General features: G+C 42.6%; 1 protein-coding gene across 1 annotated transcript; it reads left to right on the forward strand.

Moving 5' to 3' along the window:
- The first annotated feature begins 4,378 nt into the window (after positions 1 to 4,378).
- On the forward strand, positions 4,379 to 24,620 carry LOC306918823 (uncharacterized protein). Its single transcript, XM_079531679.1, has 9 exons — positions 4,379 to 4,443; positions 12,946 to 12,972; positions 14,148 to 14,909; positions 15,500 to 15,670; positions 17,344 to 17,370; positions 18,323 to 19,087; positions 20,462 to 20,632; positions 22,779 to 22,931; positions 23,453 to 24,620. Exons 2-9 carry the CDS (start codon positions 12,951 to 12,953, stop codon positions 23,707 to 23,709), a joined length of 2,328 nt encoding a protein of 775 aa, XP_079387805.1. The 5' UTR covers positions 4,379 to 4,443; positions 12,946 to 12,950; the 3' UTR covers positions 23,710 to 24,620.
- The last annotated feature ends 276 nt before the right edge of the window (positions 24,621 to 24,896 follow it).

Raw genomic sequence — 24,896 nt, forward strand, 5'->3', positions numbered from 1 at the left:
GGTTGTACCGGTCAGTACAACAGCATCAGACTGTGGTTGTACCGGTCAGTACAACAGTATCAGACTGAGGTTGTACCGGTCAGTACAACAGTATCAGACTGAGGTTGTACCGGTCAGTACAACAGTATCAGACTGAGGTTGTACCGGTCAGTACAACAGTATCAGACTGAGGTTGTACCGGTCAGTACAACAGTATCAGACTGAGGTTGTACCGGTCAGTACAACAGTATCAGACTGAGGTTGTACCGGTCAGTACAACAGTATCAGACTGAGGTTGTACCGGTCAGTACAACAGTATCAGACTGAGGTTGTACTGGTCAGTACAACAGTATCAGACTGTGGTTGTACTGGTCAGTACAACAGTATCAGACTGAGGTTGTACTGGTCAGTACAACAGTATCAGACTGTGGTTGTACTGGTCAGTACAACAGTATCAGACTGAGGTTGTACTGGTCAGTACAACAGTATCAGACTGTGGTTGTACTGGTCAGTACAACAGTATCAGACTGAGGTTGTACTGGTCAGTACAACAGTATCAGACTGAGGTTGTACTGGTCAGTACAACAGTATCAGACTGTGGTTGTACTGGTCAGTACAACAGTATCAGACTGAGGTTGTACTGGTCAGTACAACAGTATCAGACTGAGGTTGTACTGGTCAGTACAACAGTATCAGACTGAGGTTGTACTGGTCAGTACAACAGTATCAGACTGAGGTTGTACTGGTCAGTACAACAGTATCAGACTGTGGTTGTACTGGTCAGTACAACAGTATCAGACTGAGGTTGTACTGGTCAGTACAACAGTATCAGACTGAGGTTGTACTGGTCAGTACAACAGTATCAGACTGAGGTTGTACTGGTCAGTACAACAGTATCAGACTGAGGTTGTACTGGTCAGTACAACAGTATCAGACTGAGGTTGTATACAACACTCTATACAACATGCAGCTGTCCAGTGGACCTCAAAGCTCTGCTCTCTATACAACATGCAGCTGGCCAGTGGACCTCAAAGCTCTGCTCTCTATACAACATGCAGCTGTCCAGTGGACCTCAAAGCTCTGCTCTATACAACATGCAGCTGGCCAGTGGACCTCAAAGCTCTGCTCTCTATACAACATGCAGCTGGCCAGTGGACCTCAAAGCTCTGCTCTCTATACAACATGCAGCTGTCCAGTGGACCTCAAAGCTCTGCTCTATACAACATGCAGCTGGCCAGTGGACCTCAAAGCTCTGCTCTCTATACAACATGCAGCTGGCCAGTGGACCTCAAAGCTCTGCTCTATACAACATGCAGCTGGCCAGTGGACCTCAAAGCTCTGCTCTCTATACAACATGCAGCTGGCCAGTGGACCTCAAAGCTCTGCTCTCTATACAACATGCAGCTGGCCAGTGGACCTCAAAGTCAAACACCAAATGCCTCAACAGGAGGTTGTTCTCCATATGACAATATGGACCAGCCTTCCCACAGAGGTTGTTAGACATATTACATCTAGTATAGTGTTCATATGCCTTCAAGTACAGAGGCTGAAGCAACTCAGTATGTGACTGTAATCCCGCAAAGCTCAAGGACTTTTAACCTATTTTGGTCGGGGGAACCCCTTTTGGTGTTAGCATTATGTTATGCTTTAGCTATTGAAAAATAGCAGATCTACAAGCTCATAGCGCGCCACCGAGTGGCGCGCTACGACCTTGTAGGTCTGCTATTTTTTTAAAAAACGAAGAAAGACTGACATAGAAACATAGCTTTTTCAGAAAACTGTCAGGATGTAGAAGACATTTTTATAATCTGTTCTCAAGTCAAAATGGGTTAATCAAAGCTCAAATACTTTTAATCAAAGCTCAAGGACTTTTAATCAAAGCTCAAATACTTTTAATCAAAGCTCAAGGACTTTTAATCAAAGCTCAAATACTTTTAATCAAAGCTCAAGGATTTTTAATCAAAGCTCAAATACTTTTAATCAAAGCTCAAATACTTGTAATCATCTGACATTCAGTTTCTATTTACCGGAGTAGCTACAGATCACTGTTTTTCAAAAAAGTGTACAGTATTTGTTAAAATGTTGTTTTTATGTGGACACGCCCACCAGGTCATTAAGTATGCCTGTTTTGCCTGGGGGGTGGTGATGGGTGGTGATCCACCTGAACTGAAGCCTCACCCACAGCTGTAGTTTTATGATAAAGGGGGAGGGGTTAGGGGAGGGGCAGATAGTGTGGTGTCACTATATTACTGTTTTTTTCATTGGCCCGTTTCACTGTCAAGGGTTCAGCCTCCAGGAAGAAATCCTAAATACAAAGTTAATACACCATTGCACATAAAAACGACTCCAGGGTGTCTAATGAAGTACTGTCACCTCATAGACACATGAAAACGACTCCAGGGTGTCTAATGAAGTACTGTCACCTCATAGACACATGAAAAACTGGAAAAATAAAATAATTGTGGCACTCCATCTTTAAAAAAGCAGGGGCATACATGTAATGCAACACCAGTTTTTCACAGCATTATATTTCGGATTGAAAACTATTTCCACGTGCAGATGTGCCGTTTGAGAACAGTGCATATTGTCAGAAACAGAACACTGTAAGTGAGAAGGGGGGGGGGGATTTGCCAAGCTGTAATATAATTCCTTCACCCTTTTTGCAAAAACAAATATGTTAATGACGTTTGGATGATTTAGAGCACTTTCCTGGAGGTCTTTGTGTGTGTAATTTGATGGTTTTAGATATTTTAGATTTTAGCAGTGAGCCCAGTACGTGTCTCTGATGTCATGGACACTGGGCTCACTAAAATATCTAAAACCACAAATTACACACGCATACAGACCCCCAGGAAAGTGTTCTAAATCTTCTAAACGTCATGAACATATTTATTTTTGCAAAAAGGGTGAAGTATCCCTTTAAGTTGTTTACACAAAGTTCACCTAAATGTGCTACTCCAGGGAAAACCTGCACATGCACATAATGATATGGTTTTTACTCATAAAACAAGTTGCATCTGACCGTCTCAGATGCCATTTCTCATGTTTATTTGCGAACGCTGACGCGTTTCGGCGGAGCTAAAATAAGATACTGTTTTTACTCTCTTCGCTTGCTCTTTTGTGTGCACTTTATTCTGTCAAGTTTTAGTGTACACGAGATGTAACAATAAAGTACGACCTTGGACCTGCAAAGAAACAGTAGAATGGAAATCACAAGATGAGAACTTCAAATCACTGACCGCTTCTGCTGTGTCAATGTAGGTGTGCGTGTGTGTGTGTGTGTGTGTGTGTGCGCATGTGTGTGCGTGTGCGTGTGCGCGTGCGCACGTGTGTGCGTACAGTACAAGCTGCATCACAATATTGTGAGCTTGTAGATCTTCTATCTGGAAAGATGCATGTTTGAAAACTTAAACCGATAAAAAGGACAATTTGGACATAATGAGCACTATATTTTAGAGGGTGTGTATTGGCAATTTGGCACTAGCTGCCCTCACAATCCCACTACTAGGCAGTATCAAAATAGGGTGGACGTGGTGCGTGTTAGCTAATAGTGAGTAATGTTAGAGACCTTACCAGCACACCACTCGCCTCCACATTTCCACAGACTATCCATAAGCACTCTGCCAAGGTTCTAGGGTTATTGTCCCGCACACAATGTCTTCACATAATGTAGGCCTACAGTTAATATGAAACACATCATTCAGGCACATTTCAACCACCTCTTTTGCCCAGTAGGACCACTCGAAGCCATATGTCATCAAAAAGCGACGTGCACCTACGGGTAACATATTTCTACAGGCCAAATGCTTCTGTGCTACACCTTTTTCTTTTCTTCTTCTTTCCTTGGGTCTCCCTGAGGGCTACATTTTCATGAACGTGTGTTTCTCTTTAATAATAATAATAACCTCCCAATGAGTTCTGAATTTTAATGAATGTAGAATTATGTGCAGGATATAATTTACATACAACTATGAGGGACTTCATTTATTTGACTAAGTTTTTTTTTTTTTTTAAATAGCTTATTTTAAACCAACTACACTAATGCCAGTGATCACCCTCCTCTGTGCCAACGTTGCCACCGGTGCCAAAGGTTACCTAGCCCTGCTGTAAAACATGCTGTAAGCGTAAAATGGTGTCTTATGAAACCCGTGAGGGTTTATTGGCACTTTGTGTGCTGCAGGACACAGACAAAGACAAATAATCAATCAATATTCTACATAATATATAAAAACTAAATACAAGACATTATACAAAAATATGTTGATTGTCAAAAGGCTCATGGAGAGTAACTCCCATCCAATCAAGACTGAGTGAGTGTCAGCTTGTCAATTGGCCACGCACAGGTGTTGGAGGCTATATAAGTAGAACTAGCTGCACTCATTCATACTCAGAAGATCACCACACCAGTGCTGTGTCTACCAACCTCCAGAACACTGTCTCTCTCTTCACCCTCCAAGAACAAACGTGAGTCAGAAAGCCACTGTTTATTCATTGCCATAATCACCTCATCACCCATCATAGACTCACTGCACTGCCCATGTGCTTTGTAGTTTGGCTTGGATGTTTGCCACGGTTTATTTGTTTATACGATGAACAGCAGTTCGTATTTGTTTTTCCGGTAACGGTTCATTGAACATGAAATTTGGAATAATAGACCTAGTGTTTGGCCTGTCTAACTGCATCATCTTTATATATATATATATATATATATATATATATATATATATATATATATATATATCTCGATGATTTCATTATATCCATTCGGCCTACATTATTAGTGATTACTTATTTATATTTATTACATGTTCTGAAGTTGGTTTATTATTTTTGAAGTTATTAGATTGAACTGCTATTTATGATTTGGAGATTATTATTATTGCTTATACCATCAGGGGCTAAACTACATGGCAGTGGGCCCCGGTGCAGATATCTTGTGTAGGCCACCTAACTACATAGCAGTGGGCCCCGGTGCAGATATCTTTTGTAGGCTAAACTACATGGCAGTGGGCCCCGGGGGAGATATCTTTTGTAGGCTAAACTACATGGCAGTGGGCCCCGGTGCAGATATCTTGTGTAGGCCCCCTAACTACATGTCAGTGGACCCCGGTGCAGATATCTTGTGTAGGCTAAACTACATGGCAGTGGGCCCCGGTGCAGATATCTTGTGTAGGCCCCCTAACTACATGGCAGTGGACCCCGGTGCAGATAACTTGTGTAGGCCCCCTAACTACATGGCAGTGGGCCCCGGTGCAGATATCTTGTGTAGACTAAACTACATGGCAGTGGGCCCCGGTGCAGATATCTTGTGTAGGCTAAACTACATGGCAGTGGGCCCCGGTGCAGATATCTTGTGTAGGCTAAACTACATGGCAGTGGACCCCGGTGCAGATATCTTGTGTAGGCTAAACTACATGGCAGTGGGCCCCGGTGCAGATATCTTGTGTAGGCCCCCTAACTACATGGCAGTGGACCCCGGTGCAGATATCTTGTGTAGGCCCCCTAAACTACATGGCAGTGGACCCCGGTGCAGATATCTTGTGTAGGCCCCCTAAACTACATGGCAGTGGGCCCCGGTGCAGATATCTTGTGTAGGCCCCCTAACTACATGGCAGTGGACCCCGGTGCAGATATCTTGTGTAGGCCACCTAAACTACATGGCAGTGGGCCCCGGTGCAGATATCTTGTGTAGGCCCCCTAACTACATGGCAGTGGACCCCGGTGCAGATATCTTGTGTAGGCCCCCTAACTACATGGCAGTGGGCCCCGGTGCAGATATCTTGTGTAGGCCCCCTAAACTACATGTCAGTGGGCCCCGGTGCAGATATCTTGTGTAGGCCCCCTAAACTACATGTCAGTGGGCCCCGGTGCAGATATCTTGTGTAGGCCCCCTAACTACATGTCAGTGGGCCCCGGTGCAGATATATTGTGTAGGCCCCCTAACTACATGTCAGTGGGCCCCGGTGCAGATATCTTGTGTAGGCCACCTAAAATATTATTATGGCTGGCCGTCCTACAGTATATCAGTAGGACTGCAGCCTGCTGCCTGCAGGCTGCAGGCAGCAGGCTGCAGCCTCCTGCCTGCAGGCTGCAGGCTGCAGGGCTGCAGCCTGCAGGCTGCAGGGCTGCAGCCTCCTGCCTGCAGGCTGCAGGCTGCAGGGCTGCAGCCTCCTGCCTGCAGGCAGCAGGCTGCAGCCTGCTGCCTGCAGGCTATCAGAAATGACTTTGGACAGATGGAAAAAACTTGAGTTAAACTTGCAGAGTGACAGATTACTTTACCTGGGTTACATCTTCTGATAGTGCTGACATGACATAATAATCCCATAGCGTTTCATTAGCGTGACGGTCTGACGGAACAAATATGTGACAAATATAGTCTACAGCTGAGCTTGTTGTGCTGATGACAGGCAGCGTGCCATGAACACACGTTGAAACAAGGTGGTAAAGATAAGGAGAGGACAGTGATGTCACTGTTATGCAACACGGAAGTAGTATGGACTTGAAGCTGTTTATAAACCAGTCAGTCAGTGACATCACAGACTAATCCTTGGTGTTACTCTTCCTGCGACCGATAGCCCCTGAAACCATACAGAGACACAATGACAGTTGAGTTGACCAAAGTGTGAAGGAGTCCGGTGGTGGCTGCTGCTAGCACCCATGGTGACGGGTCCATGCAGCATCTGTCAAACATAAACACATTATTATTTTTAAAACACCCCGTCGCGCGTCAGCTAACTTGCCGATATGGCTTAATTCTTACATGCGCTGGACATGATCAGCAGTGGAAAGAGGAAGGTGACTGATCAGTCTGGATCATAAGCAGTCGCTGGTCCCAAATTTGCAAAACACTAGTGCTTCTAATTGAACATACAGACTGTCAGTTTGTTGAAAGATGTAGTACCTATGCTGTGTCACAAGATGGTGCACTTTCCTAACTTTCGGGGTGGTCTCACAAACTCCAACTTAACCATTGTTAGTACAGTGAAAAGAATGCTGAGGCCTCATTCACACGTACCAAACACCAATCAAGCAATGTTTGGTCGTTTTTTTGTTTTTTTGGGCCACCACAATGATTTTCCAATGGGAGTCACATGGTTTGATCAAACATTTGTGTTTGATCGCTGATTGCTGATTGCGCCCCCCTCATCAAACACAAATGTTTGGTCAAACCATGTGACTCCCATTGAAAATTAATTGGAGCAGCAATCAAATTGCAATCAGACATCACACTCGGACAGAACATTTGTTGTGTAGGTGTGTACGAAGCCTGACAGATGGCATAGGCCTACTGATTAGTATGTGATTTGAGACGCGGCCATACTGATTTGACCCATGATACTCTCATATCAAGGGTCCATTATTTATTCTGGAGGCATTTGGAGAAACCGTTGCAAATCCATGCAATGTCCATGATTGGAGCAAGATTACACACATTAAACACTCAAGGTGAAAATCTTAACACGGAGTCCGAGATGAGGTAAATGTTCCCTTCATTGTCCATGGCATTTTAATGGTATTTAATGTTTGTGTTAGGGACAAGATGAGGTAAATGTTCCCTTCATTGTCCATGGCATTTTAATGGTATTTAATGTTTGTGTTAGGGACAAGATGAGGTAAATGTTCCTGTCGTGTATTTTCACACACAACTAACGACAAACTATACTAAAGTGGAGAGAACTAAAGAGAACTCTCTAAACTAAAGCAAACTTGTAGAGTCGTGAAAAACCTCGTCAAAAGCATCAGATCGATTCGGAGAAACGCAGGCAGAGAGGTGAACTGGAATCCCATCGAAGTATTTATTCAGAAGTACAAATACAGAGAGCTTCCCCATGGCCATAGCCGGCCCACGGGAGCACACGGACTGCCTGACCGCTGACGCGGCCAGCCAAGACTAGATAACTTTTACATTGCAGTAACAGACCAAATATACCTTTTCACAAAACAACAGTTGAACTCTGGGTGTGGTTAAGATTTACATACGACATCAACATATTGCAAAGAGATAGCCAAATGGCTGTCCCACTGTGTTTTGATTCACACCTAAGACCAAGCTTCAAACGGTATAGAACAAAGCAAGGTACTCAGGCTGAGTGATTGCTCTGAGTCTAGACCGACCGTCTCCTAGCCCACTAACCATCACACTAGCACAGTGACCAAATGTATCTAGTCTAATTATTGCAAATATAGCATTATGGCTTATGGACTATATTTTACGTTACCACATTCCCTTCATTGTCCATGGCATTTTAATGGTATTTAACGTTTGTGTTAGGGACAAGATGAGGTAAATGTTCCCTTCATTGTCCATGGCATTTTAATGGTATTTAATGTTTGTTAGGGACAAGATGAGGTAAATGTTCCCTTCATTGTCCATGGCATTTTAATGGTATTTAATGTTTGTGTTAGGGACAAGATGAGGTAAATGTTCCCTTCATTGTCCATGGCATTTTAATGGTATTTAACGTTTGTGTTAGGGACAAGATGAGGTAAATGTTCCCTTCATTGTCCATGGCATTTTAATGGTATTTAATGTTTGTGTTAGGGACAAGATGAGGTAAATGTTCCCTTCATTGTCCATGGCATTTTAATGGTATTTAATGTTTGTGTTAGGGACAAGATGAGGTAAATGTTCCCTTCATTGTCCATGGCATTTTAATGGTATTTAATGTTTGTGTTAGGGACAAGATGAGGTAAATGTTCCCTTCATTGTCCATGGCATTTTAATGGTATTTAATGTTTGTTAGGGACAAGATGAGGTAAATGTTCCCTTCATTGTCCATGGCATTTTAATGGTATTTAACGTTTGTGTTAGGGACAAGATGAGGTAAATGTTCCCTTCATTGTCCATGGCATTTTAATGGTATTTAATGTTTGTGTTAGGGACAAGATGAGGTAAATGTTCCCTTAATGGTATTTAATGTTTGTGTTAGGGACAAGATGAGGTAAATGTTCCCTTCATTGTCCATGGCATTTTTAAAATAAACATTGAACTAAAAACAACCTGTAAAAAGTGAGAGAAATAGAAGAAGAAAAAGAAATAGCGATTTAATGTCAGTTTTCAAGATGTTTTGGCCTTTATGTCTGGAACGGAAGGTCCAATCTGCTCTGCTTAAAGCTTGGAACGGAAGGTCCAATCTGCTCTGCTTAAAGCTTTATATCTGGAACGGAAGGTCCAATCTGCTCTGCTTAAAGCTTGGAACGGAAGGTCCAATCTGCTCTGCTTAAAGCTTGGAACGGAAGGTCCAATCTGCTCTGCTTAAAGCTTGGAACGGAAGGTCCAATCTGCTCTGCTTAAAGCTTGTTGGATGCGTGACATTGAGCACATTGATTGGTTGTTGCATCGCAGGCCTGGAGTTTGAGTATCACTGGGTTGAATAACAGCAGCAGGCCTGGAGTTGCCCTAAACTTGCCCTAGCCTAGCCCCTTAGATAGCACTTTATGTAGACTTAGATTAGTATTTTAAACAGACTTAATTGTTTTACGTAGACAGCTCTAGAATTGCATTGTATGTAGTCATAGCACTTTATAGTACACATGTATAATATATAGTATAGTATGTATAGTTTACATAGATATGCCACTGTTACGTTCTTAGCTTACGCATGTTTCATGATAACTACTTTTTATGTATGTGATGTATTGCCATGCTTGTTGTTATTGCTTAATGTAAATCGCTCTGGATTAAGAGCGTCTGCTAAATGCCTAAATTGTAAACTGTAATTGTAAGTTTGAGTATCACTGGGTTGAATAACGTGTTACAGGGCTGACGCGTGTTTAAAGTAAAAATGTAACCCTTTTATCTGGGATTATTTCTGGGATTATTTCAAATGAAAACGGCGATGTTCACGGCTCATAACTAAAGCGTTGCTGGTCACGCTTACAAAATCCATCCATGCCTCGGGTGACTTATAATAAGATTGCGGCAAAAATATGAGACAATTTTACTTCCGGTCAATGAGTTTTAAAGCAGGGGTCATCACCAACCATGCCAGCTTGTGATGGGCATTTTCACCAAATATTTTATACTCGTTTCGAGGAAGCAATCTGATTTGTTGAAGTGGCCTCCTAGCCGTGCTTCAAACGAGAATGATGGCACACCTAATCAAAATGTAAAAATCAGCTGTGCAGCACAGCCAGAGCAGAGCCGACTGGGTTGCTATGCTAGGGACTTTCTTGGAACATTTTAGGTCTAGTGGCTACATCTGTCATTAAAAATAAAAATAAAAACATTTCAGGGAATAACTTAGTTATAATGAAATTGAGTTGACATGTTTTTCTAAGGGTATTGTATAATTGCAATATTACACTCAATGGTGTGCTATACCTTCATTATTGGCACCCTCTCATGTTATATTGCTGTGCCATAGTGTCTATGCCAATGTGATTTTGTTTTGTTTGTGCCCGGTGGCTGAGTTTTGAGCTTGTAGATCGGCTATTTTTGCTATATTCGAATTGAAATCGCGAATTATTCTTTTGCTATTTTTTAATTGGAATCCTGAAAATTTAAATTTTTATGTAATTTCAAATGCCTTTAATTAGGCTATACTTGTGTTGAAGCAATGAGCTACTAATAGTAATAACAGCTGGTCATGTTTGCATGTTGTGGAATTGTAAACAGCTGAAACCAATATTATATCAGTATTCTGACATTAATCCGCTTGACAGAGGATGTCAAACACAGCAGTAATATATCACAATTCAAAACATTGCTCAAGCGTATTACCCTGGCTAAATATAGTTTATCGTGTGTGTGTGTGTGTGTGTGTGTGTGTGTGTGTGTGTGTGTGTCAATACTAATATCTAACTAAAGCAGTCATAATCACTATGGATCCTGGTGGATCTCTACAGTGACACGGGTGTGGGTTGGGTGTAGGGTTATTTGTTTTTCTCTTTTTTGTCTCTGATTAATGTATTGTTAAACTGATAACTATGCTGAGTATTTCTAATGCTGTGCTGTGAGTAGGATGGGCCCATGCCTTTTGATCACCTTCACGGGTCTTCATTATTTTTTTCTTTCTCTACTGATGTGCACTTGAATCTGTTCTGTGAAGATGTTCAAATAAACTAAACGTAACCTCGGGGCCACATTAGGTGAAGGTGGGGGCCGCATGTGCCCCCCGGGCCGCCAGTTGCACACCCCTGTTATAGAGATTGCTGGACAGTGTTAGTTGAGGTCAGGAGGAGGAGATCAAGTTCTACCAAATAGTTTTGGTTTGGTAAGGTGGCTCCACATCTTGATGAGACATCTTCTATCATGATGAGACAGTCTTGCACCTTGCATAGTTGTGATGTCGGGCATGCCAATGGAGGGTGAAGGCGACGTGTTGGGAGACAATTTTCTGGGAACGATTGTTTCTTTAACGACAGACTGATATAGCAATATCTAGTTTGCTGACAGGACCCTTAGTACAACTGGTGTCTAGTAATATCAGTTTACTGCAGTTTAGGGACCTTGACGGCTATGCAATGACTAGAATCTAGTTTGAACAATTGAAAAATGAGAGTCCAAACCGTCATGTATACCTGTCCTCCACACATGAGTGATTACACCACGATAAAGATTTAAAGGAATGCCTTACTGTGGTTCCTACAGAACCCAGGACCTTACTGTCCTTCATACAGAACACAGGACCTAACTGTCCTTCATACAGAACCCAGGACCTTACTGTGGTTCATACAGAACCCAGGACCTTACTGTGGTTCATACAGAACCCAGGACATTACTGTGGTTCATACAGAACCCAGGACCTAACTGTCCTTCATACAGAACCCAGGACCTAACTGTCCTTCATACAGAACCCAGGACCTTACTGTCCTTCATACAGAACCCAGGACCTTACTGTGGTTCATACAGAACCCAGGACCTTACTGTGGTTCATACAGAACCCAGGACCTTACTGTGGTTCATACAGAACCCAGGACCTTACTGTCCTTCATACAGAACCCAGGACCTTACTGTCCTTCATACAGAACCCAGGACCTTACTGTGGTTCATACAGCACCCAGGATCTTACTGTGGTTCATACAGAACCCAGGACCTTACTGTGGTTCATACAGAACCCAGGACTTTACTGTGGTTCATACAGAACCCAGGACCTTGCTGTGGTTCATACAGAACCCAGGACCTTGCTGTGGTTCATACAGAACCCAGGACCTTGCTGTGGTTCATACAGAACCCAGGACCTTACTGTGGTCCATGCAGAACCCAGGGACAGGCCTTCATTTTCAGGGCCGATGAGAGTTCTATGACTGAGGATCTTCAAGGGGTCTGGGGCAAAGCAAAGCAAAGCAAGGTTACTATATTTACCCAGGGTAACTGGACTAAGCATCAGATACTTGTTTACAGCCAGGCCCTGCTCATAGAACATTTCATGGTAGTGGTTCAATGCCTTGCTCAAGGGCACTTCAGCGGTGGTAATTTTAACGTTTCGGTCCGGGGATACGAACTGGCGACCTTCCGGTATCAAGACCGCTCCGCAAACCGTTCGGCCACCGCTGCCACAAACCTCAGAGGTACTACAAGGTGGTCACTAAATCTTTGAGTGATAGCATCACTTTTTTCACATTAACCGGTTGATGCTGAGTGCCAAGCAGGGACTGAGCCCCCCAATCAAACCCTTGATGCTGAATGCCAAGCCAAGCAGGGACTGAGCCCCCCAATCAAACCCTTGATGCTGAGTGCCAATCAGGGACTGACCCCCCCCCAATCCAACCCTTGATGCTGAGTGCCAATCAGGGACTGACCCCCCCCAATCCAACCCTTGATGCTGAGTGCCAAGCAGGGAGGCTCTTGAGTCCCATTTTTACAGTCTTTGGTATGACCCGGCCGGGGATCGAACCCCAACCTCCCAGTTTCAGGGCGGACACTCTAGCCACCAGTTCACTGAGCTGGTGATTTTTTTTTGAATGAATTTGTTTTGTATTAATGTCAGATGTGTTGATATTTCTTCATCTGTCTTCCTGCAGGAGTCATGGCAGAGGCCAGAGTTGACGGTAGGTGACAGTTATGGGAAAGGAGGTGTTTCACACAACAACAATACATGATTGAATTATCGCTCAGACATTCTACTTTACTCCCACTATACCTTCGACAGGCAGCCTCAGTAGACATTTATAAAGCACAGCTCAAGACCTACTTCTAAACTCTAGCTTTTAAAATCCTTGCTGTTATTCATGGCCTTATTCACTGCTATTAGTTTAGTTTATTTTACCCACACACACACACACACACACACACACACACACACACACACACACACACACACACACACACACACACACACACACACACACACACACACACACACACACACACACACACAAACAAACAAACAAACAAACAAACGCACACGCTAAATGTCTTCACGAAAAATAGCTGATCTACAAGCTCACAATGTGTAACATTGCCACCTGCCACATTTTGCATACAGAATTTTAACAGAATGTCGTGTATATTATGACAGGTCTACAATAGAGATAGTGAATGTTGCTCTATATTATGACATCTACAATAGAGATAGTGAATGCTGCTCTATATTATGACATGTCTACACTAGAGATAGTGAATGCTGCTCTATATTATGACATGTCTACAATAGAGATAGTGAATGCTGCTCTATATTATGACATGTCTACACTAGAGATAGTGAATGCTGCTCTATATTATGACATGTCTACAATAGAGATAGTGAATGCTGCTCTATATTATGACATGTCTACAATAGAGATAGTGAATGCTGCTCTATATTATGACATCTACAATAGAGATAGTGAATGCTGCTCTATATTATGACATCTACAATAGAGATAGTGAATGCTGCTCTATATTATGACATCTACAATAGAGATAGTGAATGCTGCTCTATATTATGACAGGTCTACAATAGAGATAGTATAAGTGAACTATATGCACTGTTGTACCATGAATATTGGAAATAGCCGAGCTACAAGCTTTCAATGTGGCACACACTTGTAGATCTGCTATTTTTGCTAAGTTTTGTTTTGTTTATTTAAATATTGGATGTATTTTATTTTAATTGTTTTAAATTACAATAGTGATGCCAGGGCATAATGGTTAAACTGTAACAGGATCAACACAATGAATGTACCTGTAAATTAGTTCATACAGCTGTTATCATCTGTCTGTCTGTCTGTCCGTCCTTCATCAGCTCTCATAACAAATGAGGATGAAATTCGGATTCACATATTAGGATTGAGTAGAGCTGGAATCACTGCCACTGGAAACGCCATCCTGGGTTACGGAGCATTTAAAGCCACATCGACCAGCGGTGAGAAGATCACAGGTGTAGTTGACGGCAGAAAGGTTTCTGTTATTGACTTCCCAGGATGGTTTGACGTGTTTGACGCAATGCAGCGCGAAGATGAAACTGGTCAAAAGCTCTTTGAAGAAGAGGATGAGCGGTGTGACCGTTTAGCTGCTCCTGGTGCTCATGTGTTCCTGCGTGTGATCCAAATGGGAAAATACACACCTGAGGAGAAGAGACTTGTTGAACTGATGGAGACAATATGTGGCTTGACCTTCAGTCACTGTCCAAACGGCATGACTATTTTCACTCATGGTGGCGATCTTGATCTTCAACACTGTTCAGTTGAAGACTGTTGGAAAGCTTTTCCAAAACTACTACAAGCCATCAGTAAATGCGGTGGTGATGTTTGCTGTCATGTCTTCAACACTGAGGATCCCTCTCAGGTCACTGAGCTGATGGAGAAAATCAGCCAGCTGGTGATGAAGAACGGTGGAGGTTACCTCACCAAAGAGATGCAGCAAAAACAAATAGAGATGGATGAAGAAAACAAAGCAATGCAAGAAGAGCTGGACAGAATATGGATGGAACTGGAAACATCTGAGGATCTGAAACAAACATGTCAGACACTGAGAAAGCGATTTTATGAAGAAGCAAGGAAACAAGGTGAGAGAAGGAAACAAGGTGAGAGGGGCAAGGAAACGAGGTGAGAGAAGGAAACAAGGTGAGAGGCAAGGAAACGAGGTGAGAGAAGGAAACAAGGTGAGAGGCAAGGAAACGAGGTGAGAGAAGGAAACAAGGTGAGAGGCAAGGAAACAAGGTGAGAGAAGGAACTCATCCCTCATTAACCCTTTATATACTTTGTTGTACAACTATAGCAGAAACTGTTGTTATTGTGCATGTAACAGTCAGTTAGTTTTAACATACTTCCCAACTATTGTGTGTGTGTGTGTGTGTGTGTGTGGGATCAGTTTACTAAGAGAGGTTAATTTATAAAAGACAATAAATAAAGAGATTAAAACTGAAACAGGAAGATGGTCTGAGGATGATGAAGAAGCAGGTGATGTCATCAGTGTAATCACACATGACTGTACAGGAAAACATTTCTATTCCCTTCCAGACTACAATATTACAGTAAACACAATTAAGTGAAAGACATATCGAGAAAATGTATTAATTGAGGATTTCAAAATGTCTGTGGTTCATCTATTCTAAACTGACATACAGTATGTTTTATATGTTGTGTTCTATAAAAGAGATGCTAGCGGCTATGAAACAACACTTTGGAGGGGAACAGAAGAGTCTGAACTCCAAAGTAGAGCAGCTCACAGTTCAACTGGGGGACAAAGAGAGGCGAGACGTGGAGTTGGAGAAGAAACGAGAGAGAAGAGAGATGCAACTGGAGAAGACCATCCACACACTACAAGGTAGACACTAGATTAGAACACCATCCACACACTAAAAGGTAGACACTAGATTAGAACACCATCTACACACTACAAGGTAGACACTAGATTAGAACACCATCCACACACTACAAGGTAGACACTAGATTAGAACACCATCTACACACTACAAGGTAGACACTAGATTAGAACACCATCTACCCACTACAAGGTAGACACTAGATTAGAACACCATCTACCCACTACAAGGTAGACACTAGATTAGAACACCATCTACCCACTACAAGGTAGACACTAGATTAGAACACCATCTACACACTACAAGGTAGACACTAGATTAGAACACCATCTACCCACTACAAGGTAGACACTAGATTAGAACACCATCTACCCACTACAAGGTAGACACTAGATTAGAACACCATCTACCCACTACAAGGTAGACACTAGATTAGAACACCATCTACACACTACAAGGTAGACACTAGATTAGAACACCATCTACACACTGCAACGTAGACACTAGAACACCATCCACACTACAAGGTAGACACTAGAACACCATCTACACTACAAGGTAGACACTAGAACACCATCTACACACTGCAAGGTAGACACTAGAACACCATCTACACACTGCAAGGTAGACACTAGAACACCATCCACACTACAAGGTAGACACTAGAACACCATCCACACTACAAGGTAGACACTAGAACACCATCTACACTACAAGGTAGACACTAGAACACCATCCACACTACAAGGTAGACACTAGAACACCATCTACACTACAAGGTAGACACTAGAACACCATCTACACTACAAGGTAGACACTAGGGTCCTCATTCACAACGGCGTTTACGCTCATAAAGTGACGTTACGTGAGCGGAGCGTGAGCGGACAGGCATTTACGTGGATTCCCACATTACGTGGGAATTCATGAACATGAAAATGAACTTGACGGTGACGTTGTTTGTTCGGAAACTCCGCTAAAAGCTGCGCCAGCTCAGAGGGTCGTGTACTGCTTGCGTAGATTTATTCAGAAGGCTTTAGTCTTCATGCTGAATGAAGCCAAGCCAAGCAGGGACTGAGCCCCCCAATCAAACCCTTGATGCTGAATGCCAAGCCAAGCAGGGACTGACCCCCCCCCCCAATCAAACCCTTGATGCTGAGTGCCAAGCAGGGACTGACGCCCCCAATCCAACCCTTGATGCTGAGTGCCAATCAAGGACTGACCCCCCCCAATCCAACCCTTGATGCTGAGTGCCAAGCAGGGACTGACGCCCCCAATCCAACCCTTGATGCTGAGTGCCAAGCAGGGACTGACGCCCCCAATCCAACCCTTGATGCTGAGTGCCAAGCAGGGACTGACGCCCCCAATCCAACCCTTGATGCTGAGTGCCAATCAAGGACTGACCCCCCCCCCAATCCAACCCTTGATGCTGAGTGCCAATCAGGGACTGACCCCCCCCCCCCAATCCAACCCTTGATGCTGAGTGCCAAGCAGGGAGGCTCTGGGTCCCATTTTTACAGTCTTTGGTATGACCCGGCCGGGGATCGAACCCCAACCTCCCAGTTTCAGGGCGGACACTATAGCCACAAGTCCACTGAGCTGGTGATTTTTTTTTTTAATTAATTTGTTTTTTATTAATGTCAGATGTGTTGATATTTCTTCATTTGTCTTCCTGCAGGAGTCATGGCAGAGGCCAGAGTTGACGGTAGGTGACAGTTATGGGAAAGGAGGTGTTTCACACAACAACAATACATGATTTAATTATCGCTCAGACATTCTACTTTACTCCCACTATACCTTCGACAGGCAGCCTCATTAGACATTTATAAAGCACAGCTCAAGACCTACTTCTAAACTCTAGCTTTTAAAATCCTTGCTGTTATTCATGGCCTTATTCACTGCTATTAGTTTATTTTATGTTACCCGCGCACACGCACACGCACACGCACACGCACACGCACGCACACGCTAAATGTCTTCACGAAAAATAGCTGATCTACAAGCTCACAATGTGTAACATTGCCACCTGCCACATTTTGCATACAGAATGTTAACAGAATGTCGTCTATATTATGACAGGTCTACAATAGAGATAGTGAATGCTGCTCTATATGACATCTACAATAGAGATAGTGAATGCTGCTCTATATTATGACAGGTCTACAATAGAGATAGTGAATGCTGCTCTATATTATGACATGTCTACAATAGAGATAGTGAATGCTGCTCTATATTATGACATGTCTACAATAGAGATAGTGAATGCTGCTCTATATTATGACATGTCTACACTAGAGATAGTGAATGCTGCTCTATGACAGGTCTACAATAGAGATAGTGAATGCTGCTCTATATTATGAACGGTCTACAATAGAGATAGTATAAGTGAACTATATGCACTGTTGTACCATGAATATTGGAAATAGCCGAGCTACAAGCTTTCAATGTGGCACACACTTGTAGATATGCTGTTTTTGCTAAGTTTTGTTTTGTTTATTTAAATATTGGATGTATTTTATTTTAATTGTTTTAAATAATTACAATAGTGATGCCAGGGCATAATGGTTAAACTGTAACAGGATCAACACAATGAATGTACCTGTAAATTAATTCACACAGCTGTTATTGATGTTGTCTGTCTGTCTGTCCTTCATCAGCTCTCATAACAAATGAGGATGAAATTCGGATTCAGATATTAGGATTGAGTAGAGCTGGAGTCACTGCCACTGGAAACGCCATCCTGGGTTACGGAGCATTTAAAGCCACATCGACCAGCGGTGAGAAGATCACAGGTGTAGTTGACGGCAGAACGGTTTCTGTTATTGACTTCCCAGGATGGTTTGACGTGTTTGACGCAATGCAGCGCGAAGATGAAACTGGTCAAAAGCTCTTTGAAGAAGAGCACGAGCGGTGTGACCGTTTAGCTGCTCCTGGTGCTCATGTGGTCCTGCGTGTGATCCAAATGGGAAAATACACACCTGAGGAGAAGAGACTTGTTGAACTGATGGAGACATATGTTGGCTTGTTTAACTTCAGTCACTGTCCAAACGGCATGTTTCTTTTCACTCATGGTGGCGATCTTGATCTTCAACACTGTTCAGTTGAAGACTGTTGGAAAGCTTTTCCAAAACTACTACAAGCCATCAGTAAATGTGGTGGTGATGTTTGCTGTCATGTCTTCAACACTGAGGATCCCTCTCAGGTCACTGAGCTGATGGAGAAAATCAGCCAGCTGGTGATGAAGAACGGTGGAGGTTACCTCACCAAAGAGATGGGGCAAAAACACCTAGAGATGAATGACGAAAACAAAGCACTGCTAGAAGAGGAGGACAGAATAGAGATGGAACTGAATACATCTGAGGATCTGAAACAAACATATCAGACACTGAGAAAGCGATTTGATGAAGAAGCAAGGAAACAAGGTGAGAGAAGGAAACAAGGTGAGGCAAGGAAACAAGGTGAGGCAAGGAAACAAGGTGAGAGAAGGAAACGAGGTGAGAGAAGGAATCAAGGTGAGAGAATGAGAGAAGGAAACAAGGTGAGAGAAGGAAACGAGGTGAGAGAATGAGAGAAGGAAACGAGGTGAGAGAAGGAAACGAGGTGAGAGAAGGAAATACGGTGAGAGAAGGAAACACGGTGAGAGAAGGAAACAAGGTGAGAGAAGGAAACAAGGTGAGAGAAGGAAACGAGGTGAGAGAAGGAAACAAGGTGAGAGAAGGAAACACGGTGAGAGAAGGAAACACGGTGAGAGAAGGAATCAAGGTGAGAGAAGGAATCAAGGTGAGAGAAGGAATCAAGGTGAGAGAAGGCAACAAGGTGAGAGTAGGAAACGAGGTGAGAAGGTGAGAGAAGGAAACTAGGTGAGAGAAGGAAACAAGGTGAGAGAAGGAAACAAGGTGAGAGTAGGAAACAAGGTGAGAGAAGGTGAGAGAAGGAAACAAGGTGAGAGAAGGAATCAAGGTGAGAGAAGGAAACAAGGTGAGAGAAGGAAACAAGGTAAGGAAACAAGGTGAGAGTAGGAAACAAGGTGAGAGAAGGAAACAAGGTGAGAGTAGGAAACAAGGTGAGAGAAGGAAACAAGGTGAGAGAAGGTGAGGGAAGGAAACAAGGTGAGAGAAGGAAACAAGGTGAGAGGCAAGGAAACGAGGTGAGAGAAGGAAACGAGGTGAGAGAAGGAAACGAGGTGAGAGAAGGAAACAAGGTGAGAGAAGGTGAGAGAAGGAAACAAGGTGAGAGAAGGAAACAAGGTGAGAGGCAAGGAAACAAGGTGAGAGAAGGAAACAAGGTGAGAGAAGGAAACGAGGTGAGAGAAGGAACTCATTCCTCATTAACCCTTTATATACTTTGTTGTACAACTATAGCAGACACTGTGATTAACTAAGTAATTCAACTGTTGTTATTGTGCATGTAACAGTCAGTTAGTTTTAACATACTTCCCAACTATTATATGCTCTATTGATGCGTGTGCGTGCGTGCGTGCGTGCGTGCGTGCGTGCGGAGGATAGGATAGGATCAGTTTACTAAGAGGTTAATTTATAAAAGACAATAAATAAAGAGATTATAACTGAAACGGGAAGATGGTCTGATGATGAAGAAGCAGGTAATGTCATCAGTGTAATCACACATGACTGTACAGGATAACATTTCTATTCCCTTCCAGACTACAATAATACAGTAAACACAATTAAGTGAAAGACATATCGAGAAAATGTATTAATTGAGGATTTCAAAATGTCTGTGGTTCATCTATTCTAAACTGACATACAGTATGTTTTATATGTTGTGTTCTATAAAAGAGATGCTAGCGGCTATGAAACAACACTTTGGAGGGGAACAGAAGAGACTGAACTCCAAAGTAGAGCAGCTCACAGTTCAACTGGGGGACAAAGAGAGGCGAGACGTGGAGTTGGAGAAGAAACGAGAGAGAAGAGAGATGCAACTGGAGAAGACCATCCACACACTACAAGGTAGACACTAGATTAGAACACCATCTACCCACTACAAGGTAGACACTAGATTAGAACACCATCTACACACTACAAGGTAGACACTAGATTAGAACACCATCTACACACTACAAGGTAGACACTAGATTAGAACACCATCCACACACTACAAGGTAGACACTAGATTAGAACACCATCTACACACTACAAGGTAGACACTAGATTAGAACACCATCCACACACTACAAGGTAGACACTAGATTAGACCACCATCCACACACTACAAGGTAGACACTAGATTAGAACACCATCTACCCACTACAAGGTAGACACTAGATTAGAACACCATCTACCCACTACAAGGTAGACACTAGATTAGAACACCATCCACACACTACAAGGTAGACACTAGATTAGAACACCATCCACACACTACAAGGTAGACACTAGATTAGAACACCATCTACACACTACAAGGTAGACACTAGATTAGAACACCATCTACCCACTACAAGGTAGACACTAGATTAGAACACCATCTACCCACTACAAGGTAGACACTAGATTAGAACACCATCTACACACTACAAGGTAGACACTAGATTAGAACACCATCTACACACTACAAGGTAGACACTAGATTAGAACACCATCTACACACTACAAGGTAGACACTAGATTAGAACACCATCTACACACTGCAAGGTAGACACTAGAACACCATCCACACTACAAGGTAGACACTAGAACACCATCCACACGACAAGGTAGACACTAGAACACCATCTACACACTGCAAGGTAGACACTAGAACACCATCTACACACTACAAGGTAGACACTAGAACACCATCCACACTACAAGGTAGACACTAGAACACCATCCACACTACAAGGTAGACACTAGAACAGCATCTACACTACAAGGTAGACACTAGAACACCATCCACACTACAAGGTAGACACTAGGACACCATCCACACTACAAGGTAGACACTAGAACACCATCCACACTACAAGGTAGACACTAAAACACCATCCACACTACAAGGTAGACACTAGAACACCATCCACACTACAAGGTAGACACTAGAACACCATCCACACTACGAGGTAGACACTAGAACACCATCTACACACTACAAGGTAGACACTAGAACACCATCTACACACTACAAGGTAGACACTAGAACACCATCCACACTACAAGGTAGACACTAGAACACCATCCACACTACAAGGTAGACACTAGAACACCATCCACACTACAAGGTAGACACTAGAACACCATCCACACTACAAGGTAGACACTAGAACACCATCCACAATACAAGGTAGACACTAGAACACCATCCACACTACAAGGTAGACACTAGAACACCATCTACACACTACAAGGTAGACACTAGAACACGATCCACACTACGAGGTAGACACTAGAACACCATCCTCACACTACAAGGTAGACACTAGAACACCATCTACACACTACAAGGTAGACACTAGAACACCATCTACACACTACAAGGTAGACACTAGAACACCATCCACACTACAAGGTAGACACTAGAACACCATCCACACACTGCAAGGTAGACACTAGAACACCATCCACACTACAAGGTAGACACTAGAACACCATCTACACAATGCAAGGTAGACACTAGAACACCATCCACACTACGAGGTAGACACTAGAACACCATCCTCACACTACAAGGTAGACACTAGTGATGTGCAGGTCAGGTGTTTTTCTTAACCCGCCACAGAGCCCAATGAATCAACAATCCTTCCCTCCACAAAAACAAAAAGTAGCCTACTGATCGTCGTTTCAACATTCATTAGCCCTTCGCTAAGTCCCTCCCCAACTCGTCCTTGTCCAATAGGCACGTCAGCAGCCTATTTTCTGAAAAGTAACAGTTTTGGACATGCAAGGTTTCCACCCGACAGAGACTAAACTATGTTTCATCTACTGTATGTATGTATGTGTTCTGTAAAAGAGTCACAACAGGTTGTTCTCCAAGATGTTTCATCTACTGTATGTGTTCTGTAAAAGAGTCACAACAGGTTGTTCACCAAGATGTTTCATCTACTGTTTGTGTTCTGTAAAAGAATCACAACAGGTTGTTCTCCAAGATGTTTCATCTACTGTTTGTGTTCTGTAAAAGAATCACAACAGGTTGTTCACCAAGAGATTAAACAGCTAAAAGGAGAACTGGAGAAGAGCAACTTGCAGATCCCGAGCAACAAAGTGAAGCAGATCACAGATCAGCTGAAGGACAAGGAGAGTCAACTGGAGAAGATCAACCGGCAAATAGAAGGTAGCACACACGCAACACGCAGCACGCAGCACACACACACACACACACACACACACACACACACACACGCATGCACGGTTCACCAATTTATGTATTCTGGCCTTGTCAACAAACGTGATATCGTGATATCTTCTATCCACAAGCTCCATGAGCTTGTAGATCTGCTATTTTTCAATATCTGAAGTTTAACATAATGCTTAAAACACCAAAAGGGGTTCCCGTCCTGAATGGGTTAAAATTTAACCCATTCAGGACGGGAACCCCTTTAGTAGGGGGTGGCTAAAGCTAATGTCATGATCATCTATCTATTTAACCGTTAAATCGATAGATGATCATGACATTAGCTTTAGCTGATTGTCGCTATAGCTGTTTTTTGGCGACCGGTCACGGTCTTGTTTACAAAGTGAAATGGAGCGAGAGTTTATTGTGGCTGTAGTGACAGCGCCCGGAGGTTTTAGTGGCCGGGGAGAGTTATTATATAATTGTACGACTAATAGTGAAATATACCCTTCAAGGTGCAGAGCACAAGCTGACGTCTGTGAGGGTGGAGTTCATCAAAAGACTGCCAGCGGCCAACCTGGATTCTCTGCTGGACCAACTTCTGCATGAGGGCGTCATCAACGACGGCGAAATGGAGTCCGTCAAAGACGTGAAGCCCAGGGCAGAAAAAGCACGGGCGATTATTGACATGGTGCGGAAGAAGGGAGACGAAGCCAGCTCAAAAATGATCAGGATCCTGAAGAAGGACCAAAACTTCCGTGAACTGCTGTCCAAATAAGGACACGAGGTTGAACATTTGTTTTCACCAATGCAATTCAAATGAGCTTTATTGATGATGATAACAAACACAATTGCCAAAGCAAGTGTCAAAATATAATAAAAACAATGTATGCTAATCAATGCATATGATTGCAAACTATAACAAACTATAACACATGGATATGTGTCAATTGTCATGTAGATTGAGTATTGTATTTACTAATTTAAAGATGAAAAAAGAAAAAAAGAGAGGTTTAAATACTTTTCTATTCAATATCTCTACAAATTGGTCTATCAATAAATGTGTGTATTCTCTGTGTTCATATCACGGTTGGGGTTTGTCCACATTGTGTTCAAACTTCAGATAAAATGTCGCTTCTTTTCACCCTCTAATGGGGGGAGTTTCCCCGGTTGAACAAATATCGCGTGGAAGGAACACGTTTTTCCAACCCGTTCCTTTCCCCTCCATCAGGCGCCCCAGCTGACCAGGGGGAGGCAGTATAGAGACCAGGATTACAGCATTTTTCTTTGTGAGGGTACTGAGTGGTAAATGTCTGGCTTTCTTTCGGACAGGCCATCCGAAACGTGCGCACGTTGGATGGAGCTCGTATTGATCACATTCCATTTGTACTTTAATTAATCTCAAATTAATGAATGATGTACATTATAATAATTCATATGATGATGATGATTCTCTGTCAAATCAAGTCTTATAGTGGATTGTGGGTTAAATATGGATTTTGTTTTTAATTATTTCTGAAATTAATTTGAAAAATGTTTGACTATTGTTTGACTTATTATTATTATTATTAGACTATTATAATTGTATTTTGTATCTTAAAAGTCCACGACCCAAAAAAGGGTCATTGTTTGGGAACCCATATGAGGAGAAAATGCTAATTGGTGAATATAAATAAAAAGTTAAATATCCTACTGTATCATTCTGTGTTGTATAAAACAATAAACACCAGGCCTATCCTAACACATGAGTATTCATTGTTTTATGGTGTATTTATATTGTGTTATTTACAAAGCTCACATTGTGCAGCTGAACCGTGTAAGTGTACATATGGTGTTTTTGATTGATTGAAATATGTATTAACAGTTTGCAGAATTACAGTACATTTCAAGCACAAACTCAATACAAAGACTGTTAACTGTGAGTGGACGACCCAATTAAGCATTAGGCTACACTTGTTTACAAGA

This window comes from Electrona antarctica (genome assembly GCF_951216825.1).
Source record: "Electrona antarctica genome assembly, contig: scaffold_106, whole genome shotgun sequence".
Taxonomy (NCBI): Eukaryota; Metazoa; Chordata; class Actinopteri; order Myctophiformes; family Myctophidae; genus Electrona; species Electrona antarctica.

What these genes read in the sequence shown, in the direction of transcription:
- LOC306918823 (XM_079531679.1), top strand. Translation starts at nt 12,951, where the DNA reads ATGGCAGAGGCCAGAGTTGACG. An exon ending in GGCAGAGGCCAGAGTTGACG is followed by an intron (nt 12,973 to 14,147) that starts GTAGGTGACAGT and finishes GTCCTTCATCAG; the next exon opens with CTCTCATAACAAATGAGGAT. An exon ending in TGAAGAAGCAAGGAAACAAG is followed by an intron (nt 14,910 to 15,499) that starts GTGAGAGAAGGA and finishes GTTCTATAAAAG; the next exon opens with AGATGCTAGCGGCTATGAAA.